This window comes from Rhinatrema bivittatum, chromosome 1, assembly GCF_901001135.1.
Source record: "Rhinatrema bivittatum chromosome 1, aRhiBiv1.1, whole genome shotgun sequence".
Classification (NCBI taxonomy): domain Eukaryota; kingdom Metazoa; phylum Chordata; class Amphibia; order Gymnophiona; family Rhinatrematidae; genus Rhinatrema; species Rhinatrema bivittatum.
The window spans coordinates 762,865,411-762,879,241 of NC_042615.1; the positions used below are offsets into that span (position 1 = coordinate 762,865,411).

Genomic DNA, 13,831 nt, shown 5'->3' on the forward strand with positions numbered 1-13,831 from the left:
GTATTTGGACAACTGGCTGATTGAAGCCAGTTCTCTGGCAGAGAGCCGTCTGGTGACCTGCAAGCTGATCTCCTTGTTGCAGGAGCTTGGTTGGGTGGTGAATCTAGCCAAGAGCAGTCTTAAGCCATCTCACTTGTTAGGAGTATCTGGGTGTTCAGTTTGACATGGGGCAGAGCAAAGTTGTTTTTTCCTGCTGGAAATTCAGATTCAGAAATTGTCTTGGGTCCATCAGTTGGTGAACACTATACGCTCAACAGTGAGCTCCTATCTACAGGTACTCTGGCAACAACCTTGGAAATGGTGCCATGGGCGAGAGTGCATATGCGTCCTTTTCAGCACTCCCTGCTGTCTCGTTGGAACTCTCAGCCTCGGGACTATTTGGTTCGGCTCCACTTGCCGATAGAAATCTGCTCTCGGGAGTCAAGATGGCGCCGAAGTAGGTTGCATTGCGTTGCTGCTCCGGCGTTTCTTTCTGTCGAAAAAGGCTTAGTGCCGAAATTTGTCTGTAAAATGCCCCCTAAACGAAAGGGCAGACAGAGAGAGTCTCCCTCGGCGCCTCCGTTACCCCCTGGGCAGCGTACAATCGGACAATGCACTCCAAAAACCGAAGGAAGTGGGCTGGTTTCTCCGGCTGTCGGGCCGGTTGTAGGAGAACATGACCCGACCACGGAACTGTTTTCTCTCAGCCCGCTAGATCAGCGACTACCTCCAGCGGAGTGGGAACCCTCAACACCGAGCTTGGAAGCAGGATCCGAAGCGGGTGCCATGACTTTTCGGCCCGAGGGAGAAGTGTTGAGTGAGGAGAACGCCCGGAGTCCCAGTTTGTCTGGAGAGAATGGAGCCGGAGGCTTTGAGCTGAGTGGGGAGCTGAATCAGATCAGCGGAAGTGGTGAGAGTATGCCATCTTTTACCCCCCTCATACCCGGTGAAATTATTAATATCAAGAAACCAGAGGTAGTCACGATGGAGTCCTTGTGGACACTAACATCAATAATGGTGAAGTCTTTGAATGAATGTTCAGTGAATATAAGTACTTTGTCATCACAGCTATGTACAATAAATGAAAATTTTGGGAAAACTAAATTTGAAACCATAGAAAAATTGAACAAAATGGAAGAAGAGCTGAAACAAGTTAAACAAGTGCAGACTACTATGGTGCAGAACTTTGGGACTGTGAATAACAAGATTGAATACTTAGAGAACGCGAACAGACATTTAAATCTCAGAATACTGAATTTTCCAAGGGTGGTGGGAGAAATCCCTCGGATTACGATTAAGAGATATTTCTCGGAAGTTCTAGATATTTCCTCAGATAATTCTCCCCCACTCGACAAAGTTTATTTTCTACCTGCTCGCAGATCTCAACGAGGACAGTTAACATCTCCCAATGTCCTGGAAAATCTTACAGAATTCCTGGAATCTTCTGCGTACGAGGTGGTGGAGAGAGTCACTCTCCTGATCTCCTTCTTTAATAAGGACTTGGGAGTAATAATGAGGGCTTATTTTAAGAAGTCCAATAAAAACTTCATGGGGGCTAATGTTGCTATATACCCAGATGTATCGAAAATTACCCAACAGAGAAGGAAGGCTTTCTTAGAGCTAAAAACAGAAGTTTTGGCTCTAGGAGCATCCTACTTCTTATGCTTTCCGTGTAAGTGCATAGTTAAGCATGGTGAAAATACTCACATATTTTACCAACCTGAACATCTCAAAAACTTTGTTGAAGGGAAAAAAGTTTCCCTCCAAATAAACACCAATGTCTGATCTATATATTAGATTAAGGTTAACATCTTTCAGCGCCGCTATTTTATTAAAGATATTTCTTTGAGAAACTCCTATTTTTCCGCAGTTACCTGCCCCCCCACAAGTTAGTGGTAAAATGGGTTTAAAAAGACAAAAGAGTTTGATATAATATTTCCTTTATTGTCATTTTCAATGTGATTTAATTTGATACTCTTTTGTAAACCATATTTCTGATTTCAAAGTGGATGCTTTGTATATTATGTTTGGAAAATTGATAAATAAAGAATTAAAAAAAAAAAAAAAAAGAAATCTGCTCTAACCTCCAATGGTGGTTGCAGGGGGATCATCTGAAAACATAGAAACATAGAAACATAGAAATGACGGCAGAAGGAGACCAAATGGCCCATCTAGTCTGCCCCGCAAATTTTCTCTCTCATACTTATCTGTTTCTCTTAGCTCTTGGTTCTATTTCCCTTCCACCCCCACCTTTAATGTAGAGAGCAGTGATGGAGCTGCATCCAAGTGAAATATCTAGCTTGATTAGTTAGGGGTAGAAGCTGCCGCAATAAGCAATCTGCACCCATGTTTATTTGTTTTACCCAGACTGTTATACAGCCCTTATTGGTTGATTTTCTTCTCCCATGCCGTTGAAGCAGAGAGCTATGCTGGATATGCATCGAAAGTGAAGTATCAGGCACATTTGGTTTGGGGTAGTAACCGCCGTAACAAGCCAGCTACTCCCTGCTTTGCGAGTGCGAACCCTCTTTTCTGGATGTGTGAAGTATCAGTTTTTCTTCTCCCCTGCCGTTGAATCAGAGAACTATGCTGTATATGCATTGAAAGTGAAGTATCAGGCTTATTTGATTTGGGGTAGTAACCGCCGTAACAAGCCAGCTACTCCCCTCTTTGTGAGTGTGAATCCTTTTTTCCACATTTCCTCTTGCTGTTGAAGCGTAGAGCGATTTTGGAGTCACAGTAAGCCTGTGTATGTTTATTTAATAAGGGTATTGACTCCAGGCAGTAGCCGTCATTCTGGCGAGTCACCCACTCTTCATTGGCAGCCTCTTGACTTTATGGATCCACAGTGTTTATCCCATGCCCCTTTGAAGTCCTTCACAGTTCTGGTCTTCACCACATCCTCCGGAAGGGCATTCCAGGCATCCACCACCCTCTCCGTGAAGAAATACTTCCTGACATTGGTTCTGAATCTTCCTCCCTGGAGCTTCAAATCGTGACCCCTGGTTCTGCTGATTTTTTTCCTTCGGAAAAGGTTTGTCGTCGTCTTTTGATCATTAACACCTTTCAAGTATCTGAAAGTCTGTATCATATCACCTCTGCTCCTCCTTTCCTCCAGGGTGTACATATTTAGATTCTTCAATCTCTCCTCATACGTCATCCGATGAAGATCCTCCACCTTCCTGGTCGCCCTTCTCTGTACCGCCTCCATCTTGTCTTTGTCTTTTTGAAGGTACGGTCTCCAGAACTGAACACAGTACTCCAGGTGAGGCCTCACCAAGGACCTGTACAAGGGAATAATCACTTCCCTTTTCTTACTCGATATTCCTCTCTCTATGCAGCCCAGCATTCTTCTGGCTTTAGCTATCGCCTTGTCGCATTGTTTCGCCGACTTCAGATCATTAGACACCATCACCCCAAGGTCCCTCTCCTGCTCCGTGCACATCAGCCTTTCCCCCCCCATCGAATACAGTTCATTCGGATTTCCACTCCCCATATGCATGACTTTGCACTTCTTGGCATTGAATCTCAGCTGCCATATCTTTGACCACTCTTCCAGTTTCCTTAGATCCCGTCTCATTCTCTCCACTCCTTCCGGCGTGTCCACTCTGTTGCAGATCTTAGTGTCATCCGCAAAAAGACAAACCTTACCTTCTATCCCGTCCGCAATGTCGCTAACAAAGATATTGAACAGGACCGGTCCCAAAACCGATCCTTGTGGTACACCGCTTAAAACCGCTCTCTCTTCAGAGAGAGTTCCATTTACCATCACACATTGTCTTCTGTCCGTCAACCAATTTGCAATCCAGGTCACCACCTCGGCACTCACTCCCAAGCTTCTCGTTTTATTCACCAGTCTCCTGTGCGGAACCGTATCAAAAGCTTTGCTGAAATCCAAGTAGATGACATCGAGCGCTCTTCCTTGATCCAATTCCTTGGTTACCCAGTCAAAAAAGTCAATCAGATTTGTCTGACAGGATCTTCCCCTGGTGAATCCATGTTGCCTCTGGTCCATTAATTCTCCTGACTGTAGATAGTTCACTATTCTCTCTTTCAACAGTGACTCCATTACTTTTCCCACCACCGAAGTGAGGCTGACCGGTCTGTAGTTGCCAGCCTCCTCCCTGTTCCCACTCTTGTGAAGCGGGACCACCACCGCTCTTCTCCAATCTCTTGGTACCACTCCTGTTTCTAGGGATCTATTGAACAGGTCACACAGCGGACCCGCCAGAACATCTCTGAGCTCCCTCAGTATCCTTGGATGAATCCCATCAGGCCCCATGGCTTTGTCCACTTTCAGGTTCTTTAGCTGTTCCCATACATTCTCTTCTGTAAAGGATTTTCATCTATTCCTCTTCCCTCCAGTTTCTTGTTGTGTAAAGATGGTCCTTCTCCAGGGTCTTCTTTAGTGAACACAGAGCTGAAGTATTCGTTTAATATTTCTGCCATTTCTTCATCTCTCTCCATACATTGATCATTACCACCTTTCAATTTCACTATACCACTTTGGACCTTTCTCTTTTCGCTGATGTATCTGAAAAATGTTTTGTCACCATTTTTTATCTCCTTGGCAATCCTCTCTTCCGCTTGACTTTTTGCCAACTTGATTAATTTCTTTGTCTCCCTCAGTTGATACAAATATTCTTCTTTGTGTTCCTCCCTTTGGGAACTTTTATATTTCTTGTATGCTGTTCTTTTAGCTTTAATTTTGTCAGCCACCTCCTTTGAGAACCAGATAGGTTTCAATTTTCTTTTGCTTTTCTTTACATTTCTAACATATAGAGCAGTTGCCTTGGTGATTGCTCCTTTTAGATTGGTCCACTGCTGATCCACATCTCTTTCATTCTCCCATCCTTTTAGTTCTTCCTCCAGGTACTTCCCCATTTCCTCAAAGTCTGTGTTTTTGAATTGTAAAACTCGGGTCTTTGTGGTTCTTTTCCCTATTCTTTTAGTGATATTAAACCATATCGTTTGATGATCACTGGTGCTGAGGTGGGTGCCCACCTGGACATCGGAGACATTATCTCCATTAGTGAGCACTAAGTCTAGTATAGCTCCTTCTCTCGTGGGTTCCAACACCATTTGTTTGAACAAAGATACTTGCATGGCATCCACTATCGCTCTGCTATTTTTAGATTCTGCAGATGGGATTTTCCAGTCTACATCTGGCATATTAAAGTCACCCACGATCACCACTTCTCCCTTCTTACCTATCTTATGGATGTCTTCAACCAGATCTCTGTCCAGCTCTTCCTTTTGGTTTGGAGGCCTGTAAACCACTCCAATATAAATGGATGGTCCGTCATCTTTTTTTAGGTCAACCCATAGTGCTTCTTCCTTGCCCCAACTTCCTTGCAGCTCAGATGCTTGGATGTTGTTTCTGACATAAAGAGCCACACCTCCCCCTTTTCTATCCACTCTGTCCTTCCTTAACAAGTTATAGCCTGGTATTGTTGTATCCCATTCATGAGATTCTGTGAACCATGTCTCTGTGATAGCAACAATGTCCAATTCTGCCTCTGTCATTAGGGCCTGTAGATCTGGGATTTTATTTCCCAAACTATGAGCATTTGTGGTCATAGCCTTCCAGGTACTCTCTTTAAGGTTATTGCTTTTCCTGGACTCCTTATGAGACTTTGGTTGAGATTTGTTATTCACTTCACTCATTCCTTTTGCGGTTGTGCCACTGTTGACAGAGTTATCCATCTGAATTAGATTTTTCTTTTGGTTATGGAACTTGAAATTCTGCATGCATTGTGTTTTTTTTCTCATTTCTGGTAACACGTCAATGTTTTTCTCAAGAACTTCATTAGTTTTTAATATAGAGAAGGCTTTTTGTTCTTTTTGCATCTGGTACATTGTGTGTCTCCTTATCACAGGTCTAATTCTACCAGAGCCCACTGTAATCCTGGATTTTAAAGAATTTCTTAATGACCTGTTTGAGTGGGGGGGTGTACCTGTTGGCTGCCCATCTGTCAAGAATGGGTGACTGTGGGGCCTACCTGAGCCTAATGAATCTCCTTTTCTTGACTCTTGGTTTTTCTGTGATATTGGGGAATTAATTTCTGAGTAATGCAATGTGGGTGTAATACTTGTAATTGAAGCTAATTGAGCTTTAACCTCAGTCAGCTCCTTTTTCAATGTAGAGAGTTGTGCACAAATTGGGCAAGCTCTAAGTTTCCAGATGCTTTCCCTGAGAATACAGGCTCCACAGCAGTTACATTGGATAGTCCTCATTTTGGTAATATTTGATTTGTATTTCCTTGACCTATCAATGTACTAATTTATCTTGCTGCTAATGTTAAGTTAGGCAGTCTTTATTAGAAAACAAGCCCCAGGGGTGGGTGGGTAGAGGGGTAGGGTGAGAGGGAGTCAAACAGTTTAATCTGGGACAAGCTGGGTAAAGCAGGGCACTTCCTGGAGCAATAATAGTCCTCTATTAAATGATCTCTCAGTACTTATGTGCCAATGTTAAACAGATTATAAAGATAGCTCTACAATAAGAGAAATGCAGGTATGCTGAATCTTAAAGCAAACGAATTAGCAAAGAACCAGACCAAATATATACTCCAGCCTCTTCACTGACCACAATGGCTCTCCTTCTCACTAACTTTACCTCCCCCAAGGTCTGAGACACACCCAATCCAGTTAGATGAGGTCACTTCTGGAAGTGTATCTGTCCTTTGATCAATTGCTTTAAAACAGACTTTATGCCCCAATATAAAAATTTGACCAGATCATTTATGCCAGCTAACTCCAAAAAGAGAGAGATTTTACAGATTAAAAGCTGGACTGCTTTTCTGTGGGGTTTTTTTTTGTTTGGTTTTTTTTTTTTTACGTTATGGCAGAGCAACCAAACAGCAAATTAACTTCAAGAATATATCTTACTAACAAGAAATGAAACACAGGCAGGAATTATTCACAGAAGCTTTCCACAAAACTTGAAAGTAATAAGCAGAGTACTTATCCAAAATGCAAAATCACAATGCAAATTCCAGTAGCACAAGGAGAAAAACCTTCCAGCCTCTTCACTGACCACAATGGCTCTCCTTCTCACTAACTTTACCTCCCCCAAGGTCTGAGACACACCCAATCCAGTTAGATGAGGTCACTTCTGGAAGTGTATCTGTCCTTTGATCAATTGCTTTAAAACAGACTTTATGCCCCAATATAAAAATTTGACCAGATTATTTATGCCAGCTAACTCCAAAAAGAGAGAGATTTTACAGATTAAAAGCTGGACTGCTTTTCTGTGGGGTTTTTTTTTGTTTGGTTTTTTTTTTTTTTACGTTATGGCAGAGCAACCAAACAGCAAATTAACTTCAAGAATATATCTTACTAACAAGAAATGAAACACAGGCAGGAATTATTCACAGAAGCTTTCCACAAAACTTGAAAGTAATAAGCAGAGTACTTATCCAAAATGCAAAATCACAATGCAAATTCCAGTAGCACAAGGAGAAAAACCTTCCAGCCTCTTCACTGACCAGTTTCCTTGGCATTGCCAGACTGGTTGATACTCACGACAGATGTGAATCTCCAGGGTTGGGGAGCTCACTGTCAGGAGCTAACTGCGCAAGGACGCTGGAATACAGAAGAGTCCCTCTTGAGCATCAATCGCCCGGAAGCCTGGGCGGCCAGTTGGTGTGCTTGCAGTTCAGCCACAGACTGCAGGGTCAAGCGGTCTGAGTGATGTTGTTGGACAATGCAACGATAGTGGCTTACATGAATTGGCAGGGAGGAACCAAGAGCCAGCAAGTGTCGCAGGAAATAGACCTACTTATGGAATGGAAGGAAGAGCATCTCAAGGTGATCTTGGCCTCTCACATTGCAGGAAAAGACAATGTAAGAGCAGACTTTGTCAGTGGGGAGAGTCTGGACCCAGGAAAATGGGTATTGTCAGATGAGGCGTTTCAGCTGATAGTGGATTGCTGGGACCTTCTAGTCCTAGACCTGCTGGCAACTTCTCACAATGCGAAGGTTCCTTGATTCTTCAGTCGCAGGAGAGAGGCGAGATCCTTGAGTATTAATGCTTTTGTACAGGTCTGGCTGGAAGACGTGCTGCTGTATGCCTTTCCCCCATGGCCCATGTTGGGCAGAATAGTTCACAGGATCGAAGGCCATAGGAGGATGGTGCTTCTGGTGGCACCGGATTGGCCCAGCAGACCATGATATGCAGATCTGCGAAGAGAACCCACTTAGTCTTTCACTGCACAAGAATCTGTTGCAGCAGGGGCCTATTCTTCACGAAGATCTGACTCCGTTTTGTCTTAGGGTTTGGCCTTTTAGAGGGCTTGCTTGTTGAAGCATGGATATTCTTCTGTGGTGATTGCCGCCTTGCTATGAGCTCGAAAGTTCTCCACTTCTTTAGCCTATAATGTGGGTTTGGCGAGTGTTTGAGGCTTGGTGTGAGTTTCTAGGTGTTTTTCCTAATTCAGTTAAGATCCCGCTCATTTTGGAATTTTTGCAGTTTTGGATTAAATTAAGGGTTGGTCCTTAATTCCTTGAAGGTATAAGTTGTGGCCTGTTTTTCAGGGGCCAGGTGAATGGTGAATCCTTATCACATCCTGATGTGTCCCATTTCTTGAAGGGAATGTAATATCTTTGTCCTCCCTTGCGGTTACAGATTCCCTTGTGGAGTCTTAAACTGGTTTTGGATTTATTGGTGGGCCCTATGTATCGACCACTGCATAGCCTTTCCTTGCGGTTATTGACCTTGAAAACAGTGTTTCTGATGGCACATTGTATTTCTGAGCTGCAGACCTTGTTTTGCCGGGAGCCGTTCCTTCGGGTAACTCCAGGAGTGATACAGCTGCATACTGTTCCCTCTTGCCTAAAGTGGTCTTGGATTTTCACTTAAATAGATCCATTTCCTTGCCACCCTTGGATAAGGACAGAGATGTGGAAGAGTATCATCTCTTGTGTCCCTTGGATGTCAAGTGACTTGTTGTGCAGTATCTGAAGGTTTCTAAACCTTTCCGAAAGACTGTTTGTCCTTCATGGTGAAGGAAAGCAGAGCGAACCAGCTTAGCGATTTACAATAGCTCGCTGGACTAAGGAGGTTATCACGGCCATGTACGTGGTTGCTGAAAAGCCGTTGCAGGCTCAGGTTAGGGCTTATTCCACTAGGGCTCAGGCAGTGTCATGGGCAGTCTGTCTGTCTGTCGACATTTGCTGAGCTGCAACATAGTCCTTACACACTTTTTCCAGGTATTATCATCTGAATATGCAGGCCCAGGAGGACGCAGCCTTTGCACGTGCAGTATTGACTGGACTGTGGGCAGCTCCCATCCTATTCAGGAGTAGCTTGGGTACATCCCACTGGTCCTGAGTCCATCTGTCTACATGTTAGGAAAGGAGAAATTACTACTTACCTGATAATTTTGTTTTCCTTAGTATAGACAGATGAACTCAGCTTCCTGTCCTTGGCGGCCGAATGATTGTGGACCGTGTTCCAGAGGATTAATGGTACATGTTCCTCCAGTCCCTAGATTGGGGTACATACATTCATTGCCTGAATTCAGTGTTTCCTGTTGGTTGAGTACAGGAATGATTGACAGTTTGTTTTTAAATCTAGTTTTTTGCCAGTCTGCCCACAGTTGCTTTTGTAGAGAATACTGGCAGGCTGATGTCACTGCAAGAGTATATATACTGTGATGTTGGTTTGCTCTGTCTCCATCTGCTGGCAGAACCCACTGGTCCCATCTGTCTACACTAAGGAAAATGAAATTAACAGGAAAGTAGTAATTTCTCCTTTTATTCCTGTTATTTATTTTTAATGGATTTTTTCATTGCTTTTTTTTCTTAGGCATTTTTTTTTCTACTTAGCTTTAGAAAGAGAGTAGAAGGGAAGGAGCTCCCTCTCCCCCACCCCTGCAAATAATTTATTAAGTATTTGCAAGGATATCATAGGAAGAAAAGATGCTCCAAGTGCTCTTGTTTTGTGCTGCATGTCAAGAAACAGCTTTATTTTTATTTATTTATTTAAAAGTTTTTATATACCGTCATTTAGTTATTTACCATCATAACGGTTTACAATAGGGCACATATATCAAAGAAAATACAGATCATACATTACATAGAGGGTGCCATTATTATTCGGTAACAAAAACACATTGGGGTAGATTTTAAAAGAAGCGCGATCAGCCTACTTTTGCTTGCGCATCAGACTCAAGCAAAAGTACGCTGGATTTTAGTAGATACGCGCGGAGCCGCGCGTATCCACTAAAATCCTGGATCGGCACGCGCAAGGCTATCTATTTTGTATAGCCGGCGCGCGCCGAGCCGCGCTGCCTACCCCCGTTCCCTCCAAGGCCGCTCCGAAATCGGAGCGGCCTCGGAGGGAATCCTCTAACGCCCTCCCCTCACCTTTCCCTCCCTTCCCCTACCTAACCCACCCGCCCGGCCCTGTCTAAACCCCCCCCTTACCTTTGTTGGGGGATTTACGCCTCCCAGAGGGAGGCGTAAATCCCCGCGAGCGAGCGGGACTCCTGCGCGCTGGGCCGCGACCTGGGGGCGGGTACGGAGGGCGCGGCCACGCCCCGGCCCGTAGCCACGCCCCCGTACCCGCCCCCAAAACGCTGCCGACACGCCCCCGCAACGCCGTGCGCTCCGGCCCCGCCCCCGACACGCCCCCCTCCGAGAACCCTGGGACGTACGCGAGTCCCGGGGCTCTGCGCGCGCCGGGAGGCCTATGTAAAATAGGCTTCCCGGCGCGCAGGGCCCTGCTCGCCTAAATCCGCCCGGTTTTGGGCGGATTTAGGCGAGCAGGGCTCTGAAAATCCGCCCCATTAAGTGTAATATGGTTTATGACGTGGAATTTACATTCATGAAATTCTCATGGGAGATTATATGTTTTATTGCTGTTCAACCTGTCGGTTTGACTACAATTATCAGAGGGATAAAATAATTTCCAGGTAGTATCTGGAGATTGTGAGCTGGGTGCTCTATGTCCGCTTATCCTTATTATCTTTAGTTTGCTGTAAATACTTGTTAGAGGAGGGGGGAAGTCCCCAGGGTCAGTAGCACGTGGAAATGTGACTGATCGCAGTTGTGATACATTAGAAATGGGTTTCAAAAATTCCAGGACATCGCACTTGCTAAAACTTGTGTCCGGACTGATAGACTGAAATGTTATTTTCCAGACAGAAATCTGTGTAAACTTTAAACCATGTACTGATACTACTTTACGTTCAGCTTTGTCACTTTATGTACTAACTACTCTGTTTAAATTTTCTTTAAAGCAGTGGTGGATAAGTGTGTAATTTTTTTACACCCCCCCCCCCCCCCCAACAGCGGATGATTTCTATGAATCAGTAAATGATCGGGAGCTGAGGCAGATTTTTGAGGGTCAGAGTCGGATTCATCATGAAATTAAGCAACTCAACAGACAGCTGGATATGAATCTCGATGAACAAAAGAAGTATGTGGCAGATGAGATCGCCAAGAGAGGGTCTGGTACCCTGGGACAGCAAGGACAAGTGAGTTGAAAGAAAGGCATAATAGCTTGGCATCGCTTTCAGAAACATTAAGGCCTACAGCACGTGTTGACAGGATCCTGAGCACTTTCCTGGTAATAATATCATATGTTGTGTTTTGGTTTTTTTTTTTTTTTATTATTTTGTCACTTCTTCACTTCAGGTCTCCCAACTTGAACTTGATGCTTTGCTAAAAAAGCAAGATGAGATGCTGACGTATGTAAATGAGATCAGGTATGTAACCTGCATGGAGTTGCAGTTGCTACCCTTACAGAAGGCACGGACGGCAGAGATGGGCAGACTGGATAAACCTTTTGGGTCTTCATCTGCCATCGTTTTACTATATAAGATGCATACAGACAGAATAGTGTAAAAAGTACTTTTTTTTTTTTTTCGATTTCTGGTGGTGTTGCCCATGATTTCACATTGCTTGAGAATTTGCTGATGATAGGCGTGTCTTGTCTGTTCAGACACTGGAAGATGTTTTCCTTATCGCTGATGTGCATCCCAGCGATTTCTGGTATATCGCCTTGTATGTGCTATTGCATGATTTTTAGCCTCTGGTCTATATGAAGAGAGGTTTATCAAATGTACCAAACATTTCTGTCTCAGTTCTCTCTCACCCCAAACTTTGCAAGTTGCTGAACTGAACCATGCTTTTGTGTGTAGGTAGGATCTTGGGTGTAAATGTGACCTTTCTGGTTTTCAAAATTTGGGAGTGATTTTTGGAGGGGTGATGAGGGCAGGGTGAATGTTTTTTTTTCCTATAGAAAATTCATAATGGAAAATTCAAGTGCTTAGAACTGCACAGTCATTGGGCTGATCTGAATGAAAATATCTGTATGGAATGAAAGCCAGAGTTGGGAAGGGGTGGAGATAGGGGAACAGGAAAGGGGCAGAGTAGCATCTTTCAAAAAGAAATTTATGGGTGGGGTGGGGATTGAACTGAAGTTATCTAGAATGTCTCACTTTCTACTTGAGAGCACTTTGCAGTTCCCTGTACGTACCCAGATCAGTCCAGACCGTGGGTTGAGCCTCCTGTCCAGCAGACGGAGACAGACCAAAACTGAAAGGGTATCCTATATCAGGACAGAGCCTACCCTGCAGCCCTCCAGTATTTGTCTGTCTCCAGCAGATGCCAGGCAGCTCACCCTGCTGTTCCCTTCCTTTTTAGCTTGCCCTTACCCTGCGGGGGCCTTTCTTTCTTTCCCTTGTGGGGCAAGCTCAAGCAAGTATTGATTTACATTAACTCTTAGTAAAAAAAAAAAAAAAAAAAAAGAATTTAATAAGGGATTTAATTGCTCTGTGTTCCTCGCTCTTGGGGGGTCTAGGGGGGCTTGCCCCTTGAATTTGTTCAGCCTAGGCTCTCTCCCCTGTGATCTCTATAGTGTGGGGCGATACTGGTGATCCAGTTACTCCCCCTGATTAATCTGCCTTGCCCCGAGACGTCTAATTCCTCGGGTGCGCTGACAGGGATGATTCATTCCCCTGCTTGAAAAAAAAAAAAAAGAAATAATAAACTTTGACTACAAGTTAAATTTCTAGGAAGGCAGTAGGTTTTTTGCTGTTTTGTTCAGCATCGGGAGAGTGCAGGGTTCGATCGCCTGCACTTTCTCCCCGGGGGACCTCAGCTCAGCTGATTTCAGTCTAGGGGTGGCTCCCTCTGCTATCTGATGTCATGTTCTAACTTGCGTTTGGCCTCTGGAGAGCCGGCCCGATGGACTGTGTTCTGGCTGCTTGCCGGGTGGGGAGGGCCCCTCCTCGTCAGTGCCAAAGACTATAACCCGGGAGCACGCTTCCCGCCGCATGGCCAAGGCCGTTCCCGACCCAGCAAACCACGGGAACGGTGGCCATCTTGGGGATTAGTGCAGCTGCCGATTCAGGGCTGCAGGAGGCAGAGGAGCTAGATTTGCAGGTATCGCCCCCCCGATTTAAGACCTGTGCGTTCTCAGGGTGATGTCCAGGACCCCCCCCCCCTTCCCCTCCCCCTTTGGGAAAATCCTCTCAGCCACGTTTTTCATCACTTTGTGCTTTTAATGCACAAATCTATTTGGCCAGCCTGCAGGAGGATGATGACGCCCCCCCTCCCCCCCCTGGATTTTCTTTAACAGCCCCTCCCCTTGAGGGAGATGACCCCCCCCCCCCCGAGTACTTTGCCTGTTTCAACGGGAAGAGCTAGAGCCACTCATTCCCTTCATTCTTCAGGAGTTGGGGATTGATTGCCCCCCCCCCCCCCCCCCCGGAGGATACAGTGAGAGCAGCGATGCCGGCTCATGCAGAGCCAGTCCTGGCAGGACTCGGGGCACTTCCGCGCACGTTCCCTTTCCATCCCATGCATAAGCTACTTCTCTTATGGGAATGGGAAGCTCCCGAGT

The 13,831-nt window shown here is 45.0% G+C and overlaps 1 protein-coding gene across 4 annotated transcripts in view; it reads left to right on the top strand.

Moving 5' to 3' along the window:
• Window positions 1-13,831, top strand: part of LMAN1 (lectin, mannose binding 1) — a 140,882-nt gene that overhangs the window by 79,107 nt on the left and 47,944 nt on the right. For all 4 annotated transcript variants that reach the window (XM_029579419.1, XM_029579411.1, XM_029579427.1 and 1 more), the window contains exons 9-10: window positions 11,275-11,459; window positions 11,620-11,690. In XM_029579419.1, the coding sequence (XP_029435279.1) occupies window positions 11,275-11,459; window positions 11,620-11,690 (256 nt within the window). The remainder of the gene's footprint in view (window positions 1-11,274; window positions 11,460-11,619; window positions 11,691-13,831) is intronic.